Source organism: Amblyomma maculatum, chromosome 10, assembly GCF_055883805.1.
Source record: "Amblyomma maculatum isolate TAMU_Amacu chromosome 10, ASM5588380v1, whole genome shotgun sequence".
Classification (NCBI taxonomy): domain Eukaryota; kingdom Metazoa; phylum Arthropoda; class Arachnida; order Ixodida; family Ixodidae; genus Amblyomma; species Amblyomma maculatum.
Window position 1 is genome coordinate 42054490 of NC_139353.1, and position 24254 is coordinate 42078743.

Genomic DNA, 24254 nt, shown 5'->3' on the forward strand with positions numbered 1-24254 from the left:
TGCCCCAGCTGAAAGTTTTTGGTCTTTCGCAAAGAAATCACGTGGCGCTGAAAAGCCACCAGCAGCTCTTCGAAGGATTCGGGCAGCTTTTGTGAAATCGAGGTTCGCCGGCGTAGCGAGAATCCAGCACGGCACGTATAGCGATGTATCCAGTGCTTGCTTGCTTTGAAGGCGGAGCTCGGAATTCCCTTTTCCCTTGCAAGCTCCCTAGCTTTTGCCTGCATAAGCTCTACGCTCACAGCTAGATGCGATGCTCGCTGTTCTCGTACGAACTCCGTCAGAGCGAGTTCAATTTCCGGGAATGCGCCATTCTTTGGCCCGCGAAAGCTTCTTCGCATTCCCTTGCACGCGAAAAGGGCTTCTTTCTGTCGTCGCCATCAGCGAATGCTTCCCTCGGTGACGCCAAACTGCCTCCCGGCCGCACTGTTGCCGATGTTTTCAGCAACTAAAATCACCTTTCTCTTAAAAGCAGCCGAGTACTGTTTCCGAGACCCTGGCATCTTGCTCGTTCACTTAAAGAAAAAAGCGTGCACTTTTTCGCGAACCGTGGTTTGCACGAGAGCACATGCGCTGATGCTGTGCGCACTCGACGACCCAACAACGAAGAGACGACACCTCGACGTCGTGGCCACTGCGGGGTGCGGCCACGTTAGGGCAACGAAGCCAAGCCGTAGCCGCACATCGATAACAAAGCCAAGCCGTAGCCACGCGGCAACAACGAAACCAAAACTTCTCGCAAAACTTTGACATTTTGGTTGGGATCCGCAAATAATACGAGGCGGAAATTTGGAACGCTGAAAGTTGGAAAAAAAACTCGTATTATACGCGGGTTTTTACGGTAATCCAGTAAGTCCATTGTTGAGGTGAATTCAGGGGTCAGAGATATCAAAGGCAAGTGAGCAGTAGGACGAGGCAGGAAGACATGATGGCATTGAAAGCAGCGGACAAGGGAAAATGATGTCACTCACAATCATGCTCCTGTGATTTCTCCCCAAGCACTGAGAACTGAGAGGAGAGAGATTCAGAAACCGTTACTGACCAAGTCAGCCGTACTTCATGACATCACCAACAACTGTGCGTTTTCCTTTTTACTTTAGTTTTTAGTTTACTTTTTTTTTTCTTTTCTCCTATGCAGACTACTTGATGCCATCCATAAGCGGCACCCACGGATGGTGCAACATAACGGCAGTGAGCCAAGCAGGGCCACGTGATGTAGATGCAACGAAGCAACCTTTTGTTCCGCAGAAGAACAGATGCTGCCATGAAGGCTGCCGTCAGCAAAGTTGTGACTATATTTTACAGAAAACTGTGCTTCAAAGGTGCAAACCCCCCCCCCCCCCCCCCCCACCCTCTTTTTTAAAATAAAATCTCTTCAATGCATATGCTATACCAGCGCAGACATGGTATGTCTCATGACAGTTCACAACGCGACAACCAGTCATTGCATGGCAATGTCACCTGCTAACTACCACCTGCCAGAGACACGCCTGTGATTTTTCATTCACCATACACCTATTGCTTTGTAAAATAAAATCAGTGGCTTACAAGCAGAACTATGAGCAGGAGCTCCAACCAAAACGCTTTCAAACACCGTGCTCAACAAACAAGGAATTTCAGTATTTCCAAATATTTAAACAGGCTTAAATATTTAAGCCTGACGAATACTTGCAAGAATTTAACCATGGTGTCAATAAAATTGCATAGCAAGCACTATCCAAAAGCTATTGAAAATCACTTATCAGCTCATAAAGAACTCTAAAAAGCCGAAATGGACTGAGAAAAAGAATCCGTCTCTTGGTGCCACTCGGCATAACTTTGACAAATGCGGCACTTTTGACACAGCACGGTGGAAGGAAGAAAAAAAAAAAAAAAAAAAGAAAAAGAAAGAAAAAAAAAAAAAAGACTAAAAGCATCTGTATCAATATGGCGCGACTGGAGCAGCTGTCCCACCCCTGCATACTACACCAGCAAACTGTGGGTACAGTCGACACTGCACTGAGCCAGTCACCTGTAGGAGTCTAGGCCCTTCTCGCAGAGCAGGATGTTGGTTGGAGGAGGTGCCAGCCGCTCCGGGGTGGCATCCAGAAGCAGGCGCATGGAGTGGTAGTCCTCTCGAACCACGCTGTAGTCTAGGGCACTGAGCCTCACATCCACACTGCGGATCAGCCCCAACTGCAGACCATACAGGCAAGACTCATAACTATGCCTGCTAGTGGTAGTCATCTAACACAATGAACCCAGTTCAGGCCACACTGCCCCCGTTTTGAGCTAACCAGAATGTGGAAAGCACCCGTTCGTGAGATCTAAGTCCACACTTGTTCACAAGTTGGGTCTGCCGACACGACAAGCGTGCCCTTTTTTTTTTTTCCATCCGTCCCTCTTTTCTTGTACGATTTCATTCTAAAGTAAATGCTAGCAGCTAAACCTGCCATCAAACTCTGCATGTTCTCCCAACAAATACCTTTGCGGCCAGAGAAAAAAATGCCACTATTACACACTCCTCAAGTTTGTTAATCAAATGAGTACAAAGAAATTACTCAAGTGCAACCTTGTTCTCAGCGGAGTCGTTACTTATAGTTGCATTAAAAGCTCCGTTTCAAAGGAAAAAGAAAAAAAAAACTTTTTCCCCAAGCAATGAGCCCATAGACAAACTAGAAGCCCAACTCCTTGCCCCACACAAAGTTATAGACAAATGAGCCTATAGACGAACGAGCCCATAGATGAACTAGAAGCCCAACTCCTTGCCACACAAAGATGAGCCTCCTGAATCCTTACCGAGCATATGCGGTCCTGGTCGGCCAAGAAACTCTTGAGCAGGGTCTGGTCCCCCAGTAGCACTGCTCGAATGAGAAGCTTGCTGTCTGCCAGAGTGGACACTGGCACCGGTTCAGGGCTGCAAAAAAAAAAAAAAAACACAGCGACGATTTATACGCACAGCATTTTACAGACTGCGGTAGGCCACATGCTCAAAGCAAGGACAAACAAATTGATTAAACCAGTGACCATATCTACTCCAAGCTTTAACTTGCTTAAACTAGTCTAGATCATGCCCAGGAGGCACAGAATAAGGGATGGGTTGGGCCCCACGCCATGGGCAAGTACGGGGCTACAACATGGGATGGACCTTGGAGAGGATATGCAAGGAAGGGAAGGTGCATGTGCACGCTCAGCCATTATTATTACCTGGGTGTCTCGAAGTAAGGGTCCTTTTCAAGGAGGGCCACCTTGGGGTTTGGCCTCAAGGCTTCGACGGCCGCTGCGCTCGCACCCCACTTCGGTGATGAGGCTGTCTTTGCCGCTGATGCTAGAAAACAGACACAAATACCCTAAGCAACCACACTCCACCGGGACAACGTTAAGTGGAGCTTCTAAAGCAGAGGCAGCAAACTCACCTCGTTTACCCTTGAGCTTGACGCGTGTGCCCACAGGTCGGCCCTTCGCACCTTTGGAGCGCCTCCCAGTGTCTTAAAACAAACAAGAAAGAAAGTCAGTAAACCATACCTCATACAGTTTCTTTTTGCAAGAGACAAAGCAGTTCTTTAATGCTGCCCGTTGTGTCAGTGGGCAGAATGAAATAAAGGCAACAGGCACCTGCCAACGCAATGTGCAGCAAGGTTTTACAAGCCACAGTTTCTCAAGACTAACACCCCTGGCAGCTGCCACTGCAAGAGTTGAATATGGCAAATGACGCCCTAAAGGCAGCATATGGCAGTTATGGGGACTACCATAGTCAAAGGCTCCGAATTAAATCCAGTTTAGACGGCCTGGGATACTTTTAGCATGCGCCACCACTGCACAGCAGATGCTATATGCTCTTTGCATTTTGTTTCCATCAAAACGTAGCTTCCAGAGTCACGACTCAATCGCTCAGCAGCCAAAGCCATTACCATTGCCATGGAATGGTGGTGTGAGCAACATCTCTGGTTCTTTGGCAGCGAATGTATGCCTGATTTCCTAAACCACCACTGGTTCACTTCAAATTTGTGCTTTGTTTTCCGCCTCTTACGTACCATCACTTATTTCACTGCAATAATTTAACAACAAAAGTTTTCCCAATGATATGCAGACATTGCAATGTGCTATACAGTTTAACCTCGCGGTAATGAAATGGCCGTGAACTATTAGTATGAAAGCGGAATTGTGCAAATACGCAGAAATGAGACTTGATTTGAAAACAATTCCACACAGACACTTAAACTTAGGACAGCTTACGCGTGGGAATGCGAGAGCATCACACTCTGTGAGCCAAGTGTCTTTCATTGACATTCTATCCGTGACATAGTTCATGAGTGTGGTTTGTTGTGCATAAAAACCGGCACACATTTAGAACTTCGGGCTGCACAGAAATGAGAAGAGACGGATTAATGTAGCAGCCACTTATTCTAGGGCAATGACTCTTTTGCCGTGGCCCTATTATCTATGCAGCGCGCCTTGGCCGTGAAAAATCGTTGCTTTGGCTCTCCTCAGACTGGGGGTTATCCGTCGGATGACATCCTAATGCGCATGCTGCTTTTCCTCCTCCCGTGCCAGCCTCCCGCACAAGTCGGTGGGACCGTCCACTGTGCACCAAGTTGGTGCTATAATGTAAAAAAACGACCCCCATTCAGAAACTGTCACAATGATAGAGAACAATTAAAAAAAGTCCCCTCACCTTTTCTCTCTTTTTTTCTCATTCTCCATCAATAGGATGTAAATGAACTATTAAAATAAATGAACTTTTTTTTTGGAAAACTCGCGTCCATCTCAAACATACTCCATTTTAAGTGCAAAAGTTTGCTTTCCAGCAAGGCCACAGCCAACTAGGCCAGTCCACAAGCTCTTGAGACTAACCAGAGTCTGAATCCTCATCCTCGTCATCCTCCTCCATATCCATGTCTTCCTTCTGGCTGGCCCTCCGACGGCTGCGAAAGTTTGTGGTCGGAGGCGACGCCTCCGAGAGCTCTTCCTCTTCCTCCTTGCCGACGAAGGACACATCCACTGCTCCAGCCAAGATAGTGGCAGGATGAAGCAAAGAGGGAAACGAGAGCACCACAGCATCTCAAACACAAAATGACAATGAAGTCACCCACACACACCCCAAAGGGCAAGAGTATAATGAGCAGCATATGATGATTAAAAAAGCCCTGAAGCACCTCCTCATGACCGTAAAAAACTATCAAGTTAGCGAGCGTTCCACATAGAATGCTGCCCCAAAAAAATTCCCAATTTTCAACGTTGGTAGGGAAATTAAAAGTACAACAGTATTAATTTTTTGCCACTCCGCCTTTTTTCGAGACTAAAAACAAAGCCAAGTGCGGCAGGCCTCCGTCAAGCGGAGCTCGCATAACAAGGACTACGAGTGCCAAATGATGTGGCTTGCTTATCATGTTCACAGCAAAATACACTAATGCAAAGTATACAAATGTACCGCATACAAAGGGGGTTCAGGGCCTCCTTAAGCAATTTAACTTCTCTCCCCATCTGAAATTTGTGCTGCCTTGCATGCCAGCATTAAACCAGGTGTTCATTTTTTCTAGTCTGTCATTAGCTGCAGCTACAGTAGAATCTCTGTGATACAAATCTCAGGGAAGCACGAAAAAATTTGTATCATCAAAACGAAGAAAAATCAGTAGGTTTCTAGAAGCATGGGCAAGGCATTCATGAAGTTATGTTTACAGCCAAGGGGATGCATTTACGGCCCCACGGCTACAGTTCGCAACTCGCAGTGTGTAAAACGTGAAATATGATCACAACATTGGCGATGCGTGATCATGTGCCTCCGCGAACTTCTCACGGAACTTAAAGAGGGACAGGTGATCATGACATCAGCGATGCGCAGACCTGCCACCACAAACTGCTCCTTGTGAGTGCAGCGCAACTAGCGATTGTGGGATCCACGATGTGCAGGTCGTGCTTGCCCGCCACTTGCACCACCACCAATTTCTCACTGCGTGTAAAGCGCGACAGATGACTGACACTTTGTTGATGTGCGGGCTGCGCGTCGTCGAAAACTGCTTCTTGTGTGTACAGCGCGACTAGCTATTGTGGAGCCAACGATGCGTGGGCTGTGCGCACCTACCAGTTGCGCCATTGCCAAATGCTTGCAGTACATAGCGCGACCGACGACCGGAAAGTCCTCGATGTGCAGACCGCGCACCACCGAAAGCTGCTCCTTGCGAGTACAGTATGACAGGTGATTGCAAGGGTGGCGACATACAAGCCACGTGCCACCATAAACTGCTCGTAGTGCATACAGCAGGCTTGGTGATTGCGGAGTCAATGATGTGTGGGCATCATGTAATGCTCAAGGCTACGGCCACAGTTCATTTGAGAGTTTGTATCACCCGTGGTGGCGCGGAAGTGTGTTCGAAACATCTGAAATTCTGCACACTCTACACAATGCACTCCGGCGGGGGAATTTTATCAATTCTATCATCCGGAAATCTATGTCAACCAGATTTGTATCACCAAGATTCTACTGCATTTTTTTCATCTCCGAGCAGTAACTTTGCTCAAGAAAACCTCCTCTGAAAAAGCTTCATAAGCAATGCTAAGAGAAAACTTTAGGTGCCAAGTTTCATTGAACCAGTGACAAAAATATGCTAGCACTAAGTGGGCTAGTAAGTCTGCACTGCACACAAGAAAAAAATATAACGAGGGAACAATGACAGCTGTATACGCAATAAGAGCACTTATGGTGAGCCATCACTTTCATTGTTCTTCCTCAGGTCCTTCTTAACTGTCAGCCTCTCTCACAATAAATAGGTCACTTCTCAATCATACACAATAAAAGCACTTACGCAAAGTCATTACTTTCGTTCTCTCTCAGATGCTTTCTAACTTGTTACTTTTCTCAAAATAAACAAATCACTTCTCAATTATAAACAACAAAAGTACTTTTGCGGAGCCATTACTTTCCTTGTTCCAAATCACACACAACAGTACTTATGCTGAGTTGCCACTTTCTCTGTGTTTCTTTCTCGGGTGCTTTTTAACTATCAGTTCTCTCACAACAAACAAACCACTCCTCAATCATTTACAACAGCCAACAACACAGGAAAAGCTCAAAAATTTAACACTTAAAAAATAACACTTAAAAAAAGGCAGCAGTGCAGGAGGGGGAAAAAAATCACTTAAAGGAACTTGGGCAGAGCACCCACCATTATGTCACTAGAGAACCACAACTGCAGCCAAGAGCCATGCACTACATAAGAGGAACAAAATGCAAGGGAGACTTTCACACCAACCTATCGCTGGTAGTTCAAAAAAAGCTCATTGGCATGTTATCTTTCCTAAGAGTGACTGATTGACAGTCACTAAAGAGACACTGACAAGGCAAGGAAGAAGAAGACGCAAAAAAAATCAGCATGCATTACCACTGGCATCGTACTGTTGACTGCAAACTTTTACAAAACACGGGAGCTCAGAAAAATCCAGTTTCTTGCAACACGGGCATTGCAGCTTCCAAATGTGAACTTTATTTACATCGGCAACATACTTCACCGTTTGTGAACTTCCCCATCCGCTTTCACACTGCACGCGCAAATTTTGAGGCAATTGAGGCTTTCGGCACCCACATTGCTCCGTAAATGTTTTGCAGCCAACAGGACATAAGCAACAGCTTTTGTTATGGCATTAACCACTTCAGGTTGGCAGTTATATACGCCTGCCACAACTCACAGCCACAGAGTGGCGCCAAGGTTTGGGTGTGTTAGTGAAAGTAGTGAGTGAAAGTAACTTGTGTGGCTTTTGTTTATGGTCATTACTTCTAGATACAGCCAACCCTAACTCAGTAAACACTGTCCACCCAACAGAAGAGAAGTGTGTGACCTCTGGAAAAAGCCAGCAGACTGTCACAAAGCCTATAACAGAAGGAGATAAAAAAAAAAACTGGATTCCCAATGTTGACATTCAACTCCACGCCACACCAGGGTACCCAGACCACACCAGGTTTCAAACAGGACAGGTGTCCGGCCCGTTGACCCATATCACAGCACTCAAGAATCAAAACGTGCATCGCAAGTTCCACTGAGAGCCTGTGCCTTTTACAACAAGGAGACCTGACATCTCAATAATCCTGGCTGAACAAAGCCGAAGCAAACGTGGATAAGAAGTCAAAAGGAAGTTTAAGGCCAAGAATGCTTTTGTTTTCAAGCCTAAGTGCTCCAAAGGAACCCTGTCTGTATGTCCCTACATAACCACATCAGACCATTATACACAACAGCATCAAACATTCGATCTAAGTAGAGAACTCCGCAAGCAACAAAGAGCAAGAAGTCGACCTTCACTGCGTCAAACAGTGGAGACAAAGCCAACCAAAGAACTGCCAAACTTCCGAGGGAATGTTGAGGGTTATGAAGCAAGACTATCACTGAAATTTACTTCAAAAGAAGACAGCCACCTGCACCAGTTTAGTTAGCACCACGAAGGGTGCATTTCGCAGGATTTTGCTTTTGCCTAGCTGATTCTGACACGCTATATACAGTAAAACCTCAGTACAAGAGACACTCAAGGGACCAGAAAAAGATGTCTCTTGTAAGCAAGGTTTCTTTTCAGTGTGACTCGCCTGTGCTCTCAGTTGATTAAGAGCCACCTCGCTCTTTTCCCATGCTTGTAACTAAAAATACTTACCAACTCATATGTGTGGCAGTTTAGATTCCCTCAGCTAAATTCTGTTCTATATCAGCGTCCTTTTTTTGTCGCAATATGTCAGGAACCCAGGAGGAGTGCCTCCTCTTGACTAGGAAGTCAAAATATCTCTATTACTTTAGGCACTGTCATCACATTTGTGTGTGACTGAAACAACAGTGACATTTTAACTTCCCAGTCAAGAAGAGGCACTCCTCCTCGGTTCCCTGGGTTAATTGTGTCTCTTATAAATAGTGAAGTTACTTTAGGAACCTGCAAAAGCTGTCCTTAGTAATAGAGTGTCTTTTGTAACCATGTCTCTTGTATACAATGTTGTTAACATGGAAAACATAGGAAAACCAACCAAACCATGTAACTATGTCTCTTGTAACGAGATTTTACTCATCCCCCTAACAACTCATGGAGTGTCAATGACAGAAAAAAAAGGCATGCGAGATCTCAATAAATTTTTTCCTCCCAATGTGAAACGCCAAAAGAAGTTCCCGCCTCACAATTTCCAGTCCAATATCGAGCAAGCCACACTAACATCCCCAACACTATCGTTTCAACGTAAAACTAATAGCGCAACGTAGCAACTGTCCCAACATGGAACCTTTCAGCTGTTAAGAAGCAAGCACACGACAACTGCACCGGAGGCATGAAAGGACACACAGAAATCAATGACTGAAAACATTGATGTCATGCCACATTCATGCAAGACCTTTCAAGCTCACAGCGTATCCACCATTCTCTTGGATTGCAGCCAAAAGGTATAAGCACGAACACTGGTGTAAGCAAATTATCCAAATTGGCTTGACACACTATAGTTCTGGTTTTAAGAGACTGTGGTTCACACAGAGGCCTACAACATCTTGCAATTTTTTTCTCAAAAGCACTCCACTTGAAAGCGTAGTGGTATAGCACTGACAGGGAGCTGCAGTAACTACTACAGGACTGTACAGAAATCTCTATGACCCCATCCCATATAAGTCAGGTCTGTTCTCAGATAGGCAAAAGTGCCACCGCTACTTTCGGCTGCAGCCTCGAAAAAACCTGACAGGGTTTCACAGATACTCAGGTTGGGGTTCCACTGCAAGCAGGATGAACACAAAGCCACGGCACAGGCCTAGGGGAGCAGAGGACCGGGTGCACCCGAGGCATAGTCAGAGGAGGCCAGCTAAGGGAGTGCAGCGGCAGCAGCGGGAAGTGCCAGGTGTCTCCAAACACGGATCAATCAGAAAGGGAGGAAAGAAGGAAACCATCCGACACACATAGCACCACACACACCACACCAACGGGGGGGATGCATGGAGAGGGAGAGAAACAGCAGGAGAAGGGGTAGGGGAAAAAAAAAAAAAGAGGGAGGAAGCAGCTTGGAAGAAGGAACGGGTGGACCAGTGTACCGAGAATACAAACCTCCGTCCATGGTTAGTTGCCGAGGATCTGGAATATCCATACCATTCTCCACATTGAGGGCCCTCTGCAGGATATTGAGCGTGCGCTTGCGTTCCTCGTCCGGCAAGAGGTAGCGGCCCTTGTCCACGCGACGCATCCGCAGGTTGGTCAGCACGCACTCAAAATCTGCACGTGGCAACGGCAGTAGGCAGCAAGGAATTTCAAGTCAGCTTGCTCCCCAAACAGAGAACAAAATAAAATCTCTCCACTCACACCAAATTAGGTCAAGAGCTCTTCAAGCCTGCGGATGCATCCACGATGAGCCGCCTCTCTGTCACACTATAACACTCGTCAAAGTTCTCCTTAAGCTGAGCTTGAGAAGCCTCATTATTATTAGTATTTGAAATTCGTAGTAAGCAGACTTGCATGTTTCAGCCGAAAAAGAAAAAAAAAAGTGGCATTCTTTTCTTCGGGAAGTCACTTGTGCACATCTCTACACACACTATCAAACTGCTTTCTAAGCTCTCCAGCATGCTCACATACTCCTGGCAGAGAGACTTTCTGGACACCAGCAGCTTTATAAATGCAATAATAGTGGCAGTGGTTGAGGCACTCTGTGGTAGGTCGCCATTCATCCCTTCAACACTGGACAGAAGGCAGCAGTGAAGCTACCGCAGCACACTCGTATACGGGATGTACTATATACACTTTCAGCAGCAAAGAAGGCAAAAAATCCTATTCAGCCGGCGAGGCACGCACGCCACGCCCCCACCCCCTCCCCCCCGGACCTAAGGCAATCTCATGACTAGTATTCCGGCGACGGTGATTGATCACTGGCCGTGGGTGGCGGTTTCCCTTTCAACGCCACCTTTTTCTCACACTTACCCCTCTTTTGCTTCCATATTAGATGCTTTACCTTGCTGGGCTATTTACATGCACCCGACTGACATTAAAGCATTTTTTGGAAGGGAGGACAAATTCCTTCTGGGATAAGGAACCTGAGGCGCTGTTTAGTTATCGCACTTGCGGGAAGTGCACATTTCTCGACTTCGATAGTGTGTGTCAGAGTCTCCCCGCTTGTTGTAACAGAGTGGTGTGAGCATGGTTATTCATTTTATCCGAGACGCAATACCATAGCCCCAATATACATTTTGATGGTAGCTCCGCCCCCGTTCCTAATAAGTGAGCATTCATTGTAAATGTCGGGCATCATAAATGGGCTTGACTATAATATGCTCAAGCTTGCCAGATTATCAGACAAACTGAAGCGGCCTGTAAACATGTTCACCTCATGAGAAGCTGTGATAGTGCCAAAAGTATGAGGAGGCATGTGAGCACGAAGGCATTGATAACCAATATGAAATAATAATAAAAATAGGAAACAGTTTGCAAAGCAAGGAGAAAATATGTAACACTACTTACAATATGCACGCGCACGCACGCACACAAACACACACACACACACACACCTAATGAGTGCTAAAGACTGCTCTCAACTTTCATAATTTTTTCTAAACAAAAAAAAAAAAAAAAAAAGAAGAAGCTTGGAACTTTCTAAATTACATGTTACACAACAGGCTGTTTGCAGTCTGGCCATTATTTTTGCCAAGCTGAAGGAATTTATGTTCTATTTTTATCCTATTACAGTCTATCCTGTATATGCTGCATTACTGCTTACTATCAGAAACATCCCCCCTATATATTGTCATTGATGGCATTGAAAGATATTGTTCCGGATGACTGATGATATCATCGGGAAGGGAGTATGCAGGGAGGTGTTGCTCTAATTGACTGCGAGCGGTCACCAAGTGCATGCTTTAAATATTCTTTGCAAATAAAGTGGCGCCATGCAAAGCTTTTAAATTTGACTCAAATATTCACAGACCACCTCTGTGGATTTCTTGCGTTATACTATTACTGCGAATATCGTTTCGGGACCCTCTAAGCTCTTCCTTCAGGTATGGCGTGAAAGAGGCCTGTGGTCCTCTCAAACTGCACACATACTCATCATCCTCAAGTCGTAAGATACCACATTAAGTGTAACACCACAAAATATATATTTAAGCTCTCAAGTTTTTCCCAAGCCGTGCAAGAGTGACCTCTGTGGCGCCTACTCAGTAGAGACTCTGGCTTGCTAACCAATGGTCGTGGTTCAAATCCCGCCTAGAACCTGAAGTAACCGACACTTTTGTTCAAGTGAAATCAATTTCTTGATAAAGTTACATCATTTGGAACATACGCCAACTTTTAATTCGCATTATATATGACGCTTCACACTTGGCGTCACATTTTGCATGACCGTCGTGGAGTGTTAGAAATTCCCGTACGAGCCTGTGGATTTGTGACATCATGACCTTGTCATTTTATCTGGAGTTTCTAGTGAGGATGCCGGATGCTGACGATACAACGCTAGGTTTTTGTCGACTCCGTCCCAACTCCGTCGTTTTTTCGACCTCCTCAAATTTTGCTGGCAATTTCACAGAGGTTCAATGTTTTGTTGCAGCACAAATGTATTTTAAAATTCCTGGCCTCAATCGCAGAAATTTCTACGAGCAACTTTGAGTGTGTGACGTCACTGGATGCACGTCAGTCTGTACTTGCTCTGCATTTGCTGCACAACAAAAGTCTGAGCTTGTCTTTGGTCACTTCAGACAAATAGTGACTCCAGTTGCAACTTGCAGTTGCCAGTTTAGCTAATCCATGCGCATACAGTACATTTTATGACTGTATCTGGGACGTCAAAAGTCGGGCGAAAACTACTTTCTGTTTTGGTTTTCTCAGTGCTTGCTCTTTTGAAATACTTCTACTTGACATTTTGAGAACCTTTTTTCTTTTTGTAACACAAAGATGGGACTAAGGAATGTGATGCATTTATAAACTCAAAATACTGAAAGAAAGACCGCTGGAATTGGGGCTATGAGAGATGCCACAGTGCAGGGCTCCAAGTTAACCCTTGAACCACCAACTCCAAGCTGTATTCATGATGGGAGATTGTACAGTCGAACCCGGATATATCGAACTCGAAGGGGAATGCGAAATAGTTCGATATAACGATAATTCGATATACAAAAATCGGCTTGTGACGGCACTTACGATGCCAAAAAACGATACCGTATTTGTCGCGTCAGCAACCCACTCACATAATGAACCCACCCTGCACTTTTGCACGGAGAATTTGAAAAAAAAAAAAAAAAAGCGTTAAGGCCAGCTCGCTCACATGCAAGCAATTGAGCGATCTCTGGGACGAGCGGCAGCGACAGAGCGAAAATTTTCAAACTTGTTGGAACTGCGTCCCTCTCGCTGCTCAAGCCACCGCGGCAGCTCTAAACTAGGTTTCTGTGTTGCCGCGGCAGAAATCGCTAGCGTTTTCGCTTGCATGTCGATGGCGCGTCAGTCCGTTTCGGTCGTCTCATCCACAGCTCATTGGCAGCGTGCCAAGATGCTGCGCAGCGATAACGTCAGGGCGCGTTTATCTTTTGATAGCTCCTGCGGTGGCGGGGAGCGAACTTGGCAGAGTGCCCGTGATGGGTCGATTGCACAAGCCTGGTTCGATTTATCACGCCGCGCTTGGGGCGCGCGTCATGATCGCAGCAGCTGACCGCGTGCTTTCGTTGATTCATACATGCAAGGATAAACGACTGCCGCAAAAAAGAAAAAAAAAAAAAAAAAAAAAACAAGAAGAAGAAGAAGAGGGAGAGCTGCTGCTTTTTAACGTCCGCAGGCACCATAGCCACCTCAGCCGGCGCGAGCGCAGAGGGTTTGCAACACATGCTAGAGAAAGCGTTGACGCCTGTCTGAAAACGGGCTGAGCTGGCTTGGCGCATGCGTAGCGCGTCCTGAAGGAGAGAGATAGCTTGGCAAAAGGATGGGCACACCCACGCACATGGCTTGCAAACGTCATGTATTGGCGCGCGGAAAACGATAACTGCAGATGCGCGCGCCTTTGGGGAATGGGCGCGGCGCTGCCCAGACCAGCCGTCGCCGAACTGTCCCCTCTCATTCCTTCCGCACGTGGCTTGAAAACGGCACGCGGCAAACGGCCAAGGGTGATGCGATCGTCTTTGGGGAAAGCACACTTTCCAGTGCGTGGTGCGGAGTTCGATATATCGAACGACCGGTGAAATGAAGTTCGATATATGACGCGGCTTTCCTATACTTTTAGATTTTCAAGGGGATATTCAGTGAGTTCGATATAACCAAAATTCGATGTATCCGGGTTCGATATAACCGGGTTCGACTGTATCAATATCAACTATTACAAGTTAAACACGTACAGCCAAATATTGAGCTGTCCCAGTGCCAAACAAAAGCTACAGTCGGTAATTGCTTTGGCTGCAATTTTCAACACTATACGGTGGAAAATGTACAAAAAAAAAAGAGAAAAAATAAGTCGCACTTTTAGCACGTTTTGAGCCAGCCTGAGAGCAAAACTTTCATAATGGCATTTTGGCTACTAAGGATGAAACATTGTTAAGACTAAGCAGCGTCTAATGCACTTTTCAGCGTGTTATAGTGTATCGGATCAAATAAATTTACCACATGTCAGTAAGCTGTAATCCATTATTATGGTTTGCACCGAGGGAAAGCCGCCCTCAGGGGCAGCTTTTCTTTTCCTTAACTTTTGTTACTTGCAGTTGAAAACCAATGAAGTAATATTTTTCAGAATAAAAATTGCATAAAACAGACTAAAAAATTCAGCAATTTCTTATGTTTTCTGGGAATTCAGCAGTGTTAAGTATTATAATGGTTAGAGATAGCCTAGCATTCTGTGCAAGTAGCATAAGTTTACAAGCTTTCTTCACGTGAAGAATGTATGGAAGGAACTGCTATCGTCAGCCAACTACCCGGTACGCTAACAGGAACATCAAATTTGTTGCTCTGTTCCTTTCATTCTTCAAAGATGGGGCATTAGTCATTACTAATTAGTCAACCTGTGCAATTGGCCAGAACCCAGTAATTATTTACAGTTTAATTTATGAATGTTATTCCGGGTTCGTAGCTGAACAGTAGTTGCAACACTCACATGAGGCTTACAAGAAGGGAAACATAGTATCTATTGATTAGCTGTCATCAGCAGTTGCACCCACGTGGCACAACACAACGCTAAAGTTAAAACAACTAAAACAATGCAGCCGCGATTGCATTTTAGTAAGCTCATCATGATCTCAATGCTACCTGCAGCGTTACAGGCAATTTTCAACTACGGAAAAAAAAAAAAAATCCCACTACAGATATATGCCAGCAGCAGGGGAATTCCATAATGTGATCCTTCTTTAATAATGTGTTGAGCGTCACTAAAATTAAAAACTCGTGTTCGGTGCATGACAGCCAGTATGCACCATAAAATGCCCATATAGCTAACAAAATGAAAAAAATCCTGTAATGAGAGGAAGAAACTCACCCGTGCTATCGTAAAAGTCAGGAGCATAAATATCCGGCTCGCTGTCATTGTTCAGCCACTGGATCTTGAAGCGCTTGCTGCTCTTGTAGACATTCTGTGCTGTGCGGCACACATAGAAGCTCCCTGCAACAGTGTGTCAAATATCCCGTGTGAAGGCAAGTACCTCACACTAATGCGGAGAGAATGCCACCGAAGTAACACCGTAATCGCAATGATCCAGAACACATGATACTGTTAGCCAAACAAGCCTTGGTAGTCCTTAATACACGCACAAAGCTGTTGCACGAATGTTGAGGTCTGCAGTAGAAGGTGAAATACAGCACGCATCACATCCGACTATCACCGCAATCGCAGTTTTTCCAGCACTTTCAAGCCGTTGACGTTCATCTCTTACTTTAACCTAGCAAAATTTCTAATTCTGTCACATCAAAGCAGGGAGATGAGAGAGAGTCCGTCGTAAAAAAAAAACTGGCAGTAAACGCTCATGCACATGTGCAAAAAACCGTAGAAACAGCCTCACTGGGCACCATCAGCCTAGTCAACAATTCGTTTCTCTGACTCATCAGAACTATACAACAGTCCGACTAATCAACCAGCAAAATTGGTGAACTATCAAGTTTATTATGGTGAAATTTTTTGAAATTGCAAAAAAAGAAATTTCACCAATTTTTCATTGTGCCCTTTTCCACTTATGAGTGGTAATAATTGACATGCATCCATATAAATAGAGAATGCATACAGCATGGTAATCGAGCACAACTACCATGTTGGTCACATTGGCAACGTGGTGAACAGATATGGACCGAAAAAACAAGTCAACTGATGATAATTTGTATGGCCCTTCGACAAGAGAATATAGAATACTATTCTTTCGAATGACAAGAATGAAGCACACACACAAAATAAATGCTACGCCTATTCAAAGTAGCCTGCGACTACATTAAATCGCTACGAATCCAAGGTGCGCATCTCTGGGTCGTGAAAAGTGCCAATTAGCAATTCTTGAGACTAATACTGTCCAAGACTATCAAACTCTTGGTCTGTGAAGAAAAGCCAATAAAACAGACGTGGCTGGAATCATTCACGAATCACGATACATCTCGGAGCACCTTGCTAAAAAAAAGTCTCGTCTCGTGATACTGACCGTAAAAAAAAACAAAAAGCACACAATCTTTTGTACGCTACAATCAAAGTAATAAGACCACATGCCAGCCACTGTTAAAAGCAACAAGCTTTCAATGGGTCGCAGCAATATGCACATTCAACCTGAAACGGTACTGCTTCAGACATCTAAAGCAGCTCAACACGCTGCTTTCCACAGTGCAACTTTCCATAAAAATAGCACCAAAAGCGTAAGAGATTCAAAAAGGAGCAGTTTCTTTTGGAACCCTAATGTATGAAGAGAATTGAAAGCAACGAAATCCCGAGTAATGACAGCATGTCTAGGCAGCTAGACAAACCACAGTGCTATAACTCCTTCAGCAGCATGTTTCCCAGATTGACATAACTGCAAGGGACTCAAATACATTTCACTGCGCCGAAGATCAAATCCACTTACGGCCACAGTCCTGTTTCCTGAAAGAGCGTCCAGTAGCACTACTTAAGAGAAATATTTAAATATCGTTCCTTCACACACACACAAAATGCTGTGAAAAATGTCTTCTGCACCTGATCCTTCAAAGGTTGACAACACTGGCTTCCATCAGTTCCTTGTTCGGCACACAGCGCAACTCCCACAACCTTTCCATGGATGCTATGTGCTTCCCCTTCAAAATGGGTATCACTAGATTGTCCATACCTTTTCACAGAGACAGTATTTACTCAAACCTAGAACTATCTCGATACTAAACCGACAACCAAAAAGTTCAATGAATGGAGAAGAAAAAAAGTTCCTTGAATGTAAGCCACCAAAAAATGAAAAAAAACTGGACCTCAACAGCTATCTCGGTGCCATCCTTTCAGTTTCAATGAGTTGTCATCCTATATTATGACTTATATCCTGATAAATCCTCGAACCTAAGCAGACGTACAAGCTTCGCATCTCGTATTCTTAAAAAAAGAGCTACTAGCTTAGGTTTGAATAAACATGGCATTTCTTTTAATCTTTCAATATTGAATAGTGAACACAAAAAAAAAAAAAAAAAAAAAACAAGGGGAGGAGAGGCTTCAGTCCATTAGACAACGTTCTAACTTCCTCCCACTATTTGTTCATCATGTGTCAGGCCATTTTCCCTGTGCTCTCTCTCTGCCAGGACACCTTAAAAGCTACTATCTAAAAATTCCCCCCTTTTAAGCACAGATATCACTGACCTGTACAATCCTGACATTATTTACTGGCACTGTATGTTTAGGTTCCTGTTCCAGCTTATCAGCCACCAATCCTATGCACATTGCTTATATGTCTAATCACTGACATACACTGAGGACACCACGTCAGCCTCGTGTCCTACGCTGCTCCCCTTGGCACTCGGTCCCACTCACCCGTTTCGTTGCGCACTGCCAGGAACTCCCCCTTGTGGAAGACGACCACCTTGTCTTCCTGTTGAGGAGCCTTGGATGACCCACCAGAGCGCAGCACCAGCGTAGGGAGTGTACCCGGTGACTGGAACGGCTGATACTGCAGGCGCATACGCTTGCTCGCCCGCCCTGACCCACCCGTGTCCGAGCTGGAGCCCGGCGAGCGGGGGCTCTCTCGCTTGCGAGCCCTCCGAGCTGGGGGCGTGGAATCGGCTTCCTTCGCAGCTCTGTAAAAGTGGGGGTGGACAGTGAAAACTTGAAGCTGCGGACCAAGCACTTTTTCGCTGTTATACTGCAGGCGCGCCATTCAAGAGCTGTAAAAATGCACTTCTCGTTTGTAAAGCAATTAATGATATAACTTTCCAACAAACTACCAGTGCATGTCAAACTTGCCGCGCACATATATCTACAAATTTCCCCACCCTGAATTGCCAGTATACATTGTGCTGTAGAAACAAGTCACGGATAAAAGAAAGGTAAACATTTAGCCGATGTGGGCACAAAAATGTATGGTTGTACAACAGTTTACAGACAACTAGTATCGCTAAAGAGTACTTCCCCAATACACATGATCTGCATACTGCCTACTCTCAACCATGAAAAAGAAGAAATATTGTGGTTTTAATGTCCTGAAGCAACATATCATGGGCTATGAGAGGCACTGTAGTGGAGGCACTTGGGATTAATTTAGACCACCTGGACCTCTTTAATGTGTGCCGACATCACACTGTACAAGCTCAGCTGGAACTTAAAGAGGGAAAATGGCCTTTAGAGCAAAAATTATTTCTGTATCACCTCCAAGTCATTTCATGCCGACCGAAAAAAAAAGAGAGAGAGAGAGAGAGAGAAACTTCGCACTTCATCATTCTTGATTACTAAAATAAGAAAAAAACGAAAGGGCATACTATTGTGTTACTATGACGAACGTTACGCCAGCCTGTTATTGGAAAAATTTTTTTTTGTGCCGTGGCCACCATCTTAAGTTTGTAAACAGTGGCAGACCGCCGTCAAACACACACAACATATTTTTCATACCTAACTATAAAAACCTTTTTCATAAAAAAAAAAAAAAACATTGCACTTTCATATGCAGTAGATTTTTGTTTAAATATAAACAACAAAAAAACATGTAGAAAGATAGAATATATTTTATCAAATTTTATGTTATCCCAGTAGCCCTTCACATAAATTTTCCAGCTTGTCCAGAAGGTAAAAAAATGCTATAAAAATGTATAAGAGATCAAACAACGCAATATGTGCTAGCAAAGAAATTCTAAATTTGAAAAAATTTGCCCTTGATGCATATTCCACCTCATTGAGTAGTGAGGTGGTTCTAGTATAAATATGAAACACTAAGTTGCACAGTGCCCTTCAATGACAACTATTGCTGAAAGAATGAAATGATTTTTTGCATTAAGCAAGAAAATTTTGCAAAGTTGAGTCCTGGGGCGTAGCTCGATGATTTGTTCTTCACTAGCCAACGCTACAGCCAATGTCAAGGAGATACACAAGCAGTGCTACATGGTGCCCTAAATGCCTAAGTGGACACTCCCTAAGGGCCAACTCTGTTTCACTCAGATGCAACACGGAACGTTAATTCAGAGCGGTTTTTACTCTGACTGCTGAGATCATAAAAAGCGTTTCCCAGCTGAAAGGTAGCTCTGCACTGCTTACGTTGACGAATGCTACAGTCAAATACAACTCAAGTCTGCAGTAATTATGTTGATTGTGAAAGCGCAAAAAAACAAAAAAAAGGACAGCAAAAGACAAACACACGAGTGCTCACTTCCCACTGTGTCTTTTGCTGTTGTCTGTATTTTTCTTTTTGCGCTTCCATGATCAACACGGCTAACCAACTAGCCTAAACGCACCCATTACTGCAGTAACTGCCACACACAATTCCTACATGAGAAAGCAGTCAGCTGTTGAGGTTTTTCAGGTTCTCTGAATATAAAGATAACCACCAGACCAAATTATAAGCACAAGGATTTGGTGCATGTGGCTTGTTTGATACAGTCAGATATTAAGAAGAAAAAAACAATTTTGCTTACAGTTCAGTAATTATTACATGCGCCACACACCGCTGCCCAATGTTAGCAACAGCTGTTTTTTATTTGATTTTTTTTAACTTGTATTTTATTATAGTTACTCTGCTCGAGTTCGGACCAAAAGCGGCAGCTGCATTTGATAGCCCTCCTCACAGCTGCCGGTTGAGGACCCTCGAAGCAGCCTTGATCTGCATCTCCTGTTACCATGTGGGATGTCTTGATCTTCACGCTGCCACTTCATTTTCATTTCCACTTCATCCGTGCTCTTTGGCGGAATTCTCTGCTATCAAAGATGGCAGTGCCTTGGCCAACATTTTATTCAAGCAGCGAAGGGCTGGTTCTGTGCATTATATTTTTGGCTGCTCGCGGGAAGTGTGCTGCAGTAACAGCAAGCACAGAGCAATGCCGTGGTTGAATGCAAGGCCTCAACTTGGAAAATTACTTTTCCCGCCTAAAACAAAAATTATTGCGATCAAACTTTCAGAAAAAATGCCACCGAATGGTACTGTGGAGTTTACCAACTCTCATATTTTTACTGGTCCACCTCACTAAGCAATGGAAGTAAAATAAAAAATAAAAAATAATAATAAAAAAAGGCAAATTTTCTCAAATTTAGAATCTTTTTGCTGGCATGCCTTGCATTGTTTGGTCTCAGACAGTTTTATCGGCTTCTTTACCTTCTGTACATCTTTGAAAAATAGCTGAAGTGGGCTGGGCAGTTGTACAAGACCTTCCCGTGGCTCACTTGCACAATTGTTCCTCGACAAGAGCTGCCGTTACCTGGGCATTCTTGTTACTTAGTGCAACAAATCAGCCTTAGGAAGGTTGGTTGGTTTGTGGGGTTTAACGTCCCAAAGCAACTCAGGCTATGAGAGACGCCGCAGTGGAGGACTCCGGAAATTTCGACCACCTGGGGTTCTTTAACGTGCACTGACATCGCACAGCACACGGGCGCTTTTGCTTTTCGCCTCCATCGAAAAGCGGCCGCCGAGGCCGGGATTCGATCCCGCATCCTTGGGAACAGTAGTCGAGCGCCGTAAAGGATGCACGCATTTAGGAAACACCTTGGCTTCCCCACTTTTCCAATGATCAGCACTGCAAGTGACTGCCAGAATAGTTATTCTACTCTTGGGTACTCTTCCCCCTTGATGACCACATTCTCTGGGTCTTTGTCGATAGCATTTTGTAGAGCAATGTGCTTCTGTCCAAGTTTTTGTGTCCTTCAACCAGCTGCATTTGGAGTTCGTCCACTTTTTTGCCTCCTCAATTAGGCACACCTTTTCTTTCATGACGATAGTTTTCTACTTGGGCATTTTCTTAACAGACCCATTTTACACATGGTCAGGAAGAGTAACTAGACACAGCACAGATCATGTTTGATCGCGGCATAGAAATAGTAGCAACCGCAGAGATGATACCATGTCAAAAACACCAAACAAAGATGAAGCGCAAATGCAACCAGAAATTGCAAAAAAAAAAAAATTAATAAAGAATAATAAAGAGTAAACTAGTGCCACCTGGTTGCCACTCTATCAACTAAAGAGTACCTCCAGGATTAATAACCAAATCACTGAGCCATAATGAGGCACTGTAAACAAAGTTATTTTAAAATGGTGGTGCCTGAACGTCGCTCTGTCGACTAAACAATTCCAAGACTAGCAGACAGTGCTATGCAGATGACCAAGGAACACAAAAACTTGAAACTGACTAATTATTAGGGAAGAAGCATCCTCTTCCTCAAATTCTGCAGCAAAATTTGCATGTCCCTTGAATCAATAAAGATTTCAAATAAACAGGGTATGAAATAACAAGGTTTTATGATATTCTTTGCAAAAATATTGCTCACTAAAAAAAAAAAAACATTTTCTGTGGATTTCTAATTTTCAAAAATTTCATAGCTTAATTTTTTTGTTAATTTTGACTCATTCACCCCGCACATATTCCTAGAAGTAGCTGCACACACCTGCCACCTACCACCAGATGAGAGGCACTAAGCGCATGTCTACAAACCACAAGCAGACCCAATGAATCATAGACAATCAATGCGATTCATGCGGTAGTGTATATGTTAACATCTAGTGTCCCCCCTCCCCCATGCCTGGACTATCATGTCATAAAAATGGACTACCAACTGCTGCGTGATATGCCGTTCCCCTTCGCCACCCTCCTTATCCCTCAGCTGTTACCAAAGGAAGGGGAGGGGTCTTCCGTCTCACCCACCTGTTACCCCACCCTCTTCCTTCCTTCATCTGCCCTGAGGCTTCACACAACGGTACCAGTGCCAGACACTCTATGTGATAATGGTCTAATGATTCAAAGACATTCATAACAAGCATGCTGATGAAGAAATACTGCCAGGGAAGAAAGGCACACATAATCCTTTATGTCTCATCCAGCAATCATGAACATGAGCGAAAAATTTTAATTTTTGAGCAGCATATATCTCTTCCTCTTGCAAGAGGAAACAGAGACTTGTTTCGTATTCACGGCACCACAAATGGCGTACAAGTATAAACGACAGCCAGGACCGAAAGCCAGAATGGAAGCAAACAGCCTGCAAGAGTGACTTTGAATATCCCTCAGACCAGTAAGCTCATCGTGGGCTACTCACACTGGCGGAGAGCTGGCAGCAGCACTGTCTGTGCTGGGAGCAGCATTGGCTGCCGTCGCTGCTGCCGGTGCAGAAGCAGTGGGCGCGGCCCCACCCCGCCTGGCAGAGGACTCTCGAGGAGATGGCTTGGCCGACGTGCGTCCACTGGCTGCGACAGGGCTCGGGGCGCAATTTCGTGGTGTTCGGCGGCTTCCTGAGGTGGGGGTAGCTTCCGCATTGGCCGCACTGGCTGGCGTTGCAGCTGGTGCAGCCTTGTTTGCCCCTGATGTTGCTGAGGATGATGCGCCACTCTTTGCAGATGCTTTACTGTAAAGATTGAAATGCCAACAGCAGTCAATGTGGCAGACTGCCAGATAAAGCAACACCGCTTAGCTTGGACTTGTGCAAGAAAGCAGAGAACTACTGAAGAGAAAGTTGCCTGAGGTGACAACTTGTTAAGAAGCAACTTACAAATGTCTTGCATTTGCTACACAATGCAATGCCACTTATTTCATTCTTCGCAACAAAACTAATATAATCAGATTGCCACCGACCCTTTCAGAAGAGCCACCAGCTATGCTTATAGCATCTACGATACTATTATAAAACTGCAGATTCCACAATAAGCTGCAATTTGTCCGTTTTCAATGAACAAGCTGGAAGTGAACCATCTATCACTCAGTTCAGAAATTATTAGTGATGAAATGTCAATACTGAACAAAAAAAAAAAAAAAAAAAAGCAACAGCAAACAGCAGTTATTCAAGCAGAAAGACACTATGCTTGAGTCGCTGAATAGCAGTCATGTTTAACTGCCGTTAATTCACATTTGTTACTGCCCTTACTTAGGAGTGTGCGCTGCCCCGGCTGCGGAGCTGGTTACAAGGGGCAACACCAACGGCCGACGCGAAAGGCAGGAACGGGCACCAAAGGGCTGCGCTCTAAAAAGCAATTTTTACAGCTCCACGGGGAACAAACTGTTTTCCCTCAATGTGACGGTGTTTTCAAGCTGCTACAAGAAAAGAAGGCCTGAAATAGGTAGTTGCTGGCCACAGAGAAATTTTTGGTTATGGCTCAGAATGCCACCTGGCCTATGCATAATGCAACTGCTGTAGGTATTCAATCAAACACTGTCACACAAAGAAGTATCGTAAGCGTTTTCAAGAGTAAATTAACATAATTTTTGAGTATTTTCCGAAATCACCCCGCCTTCAGCAAACTGGGCCCGTATTCAGAGTTTGCGTCGCTATCGAAAGTATAACTATCTCCCCGATCTCGAGTCATCTGATTGGTGTAAACACCGGAACATAATGTTGCCACCTTTTCCGGTTCCAGCGTTTCAACCAATCAGATGACTCGAGGTCACGTGAGATAGCGACACTTCGATAATGACGCAAACTCGGAATACGGGCCCTGGTCTACTTTAGCAGCTGCCTCCTACAGGAATATAAAACACTTGACACTGGCACCCACGACAAAACCTGTGTACTACAAATGAAAATTTTATTCAAAGAAATCATTACAAGTAAACCTTCAAAGCACAAAAATTCTAGCCTGTGTAACTTAGCATAAAAATTCTCTTTTTTGTTTTTTTTGCTAAAGTTTGCTTCAAGTTTCAAAGTTTGCTTCAAAGTCTGCCCATTGCTGGAGTATGCATGTAAGGCGTGGGAGCCAAAAAACAAAGTGTTAGTACAGGAA

At 44.5% G+C, this 24254-nt stretch overlaps 1 protein-coding gene across 1 annotated transcript in view; it reads right to left on the reverse strand.

Annotated features, from left to right (window-relative positions):
- The window catches only part of LOC146176270 (poly [ADP-ribose] polymerase tankyrase-like), a 76617-nt gene that overhangs the window by 47138 nt on the left and 5225 nt on the right, over nucleotides 1–24254 (reverse strand). The window contains 9 exon segments of the mRNA XM_084582588.1: nucleotides 2009–2172; nucleotides 2776–2893; nucleotides 3184–3304; nucleotides 3393–3464; nucleotides 4831–4977; nucleotides 10024–10188; nucleotides 15404–15526; nucleotides 17885–18147; nucleotides 22580–22885. Of these exon segments, the coding sequence (XP_084438714.1) occupies nucleotides 2009–2172; nucleotides 2776–2893; nucleotides 3184–3304; nucleotides 3393–3464; nucleotides 4831–4977; nucleotides 10024–10188; nucleotides 15404–15526; nucleotides 17885–18147; nucleotides 22580–22885 (1479 nt within the window).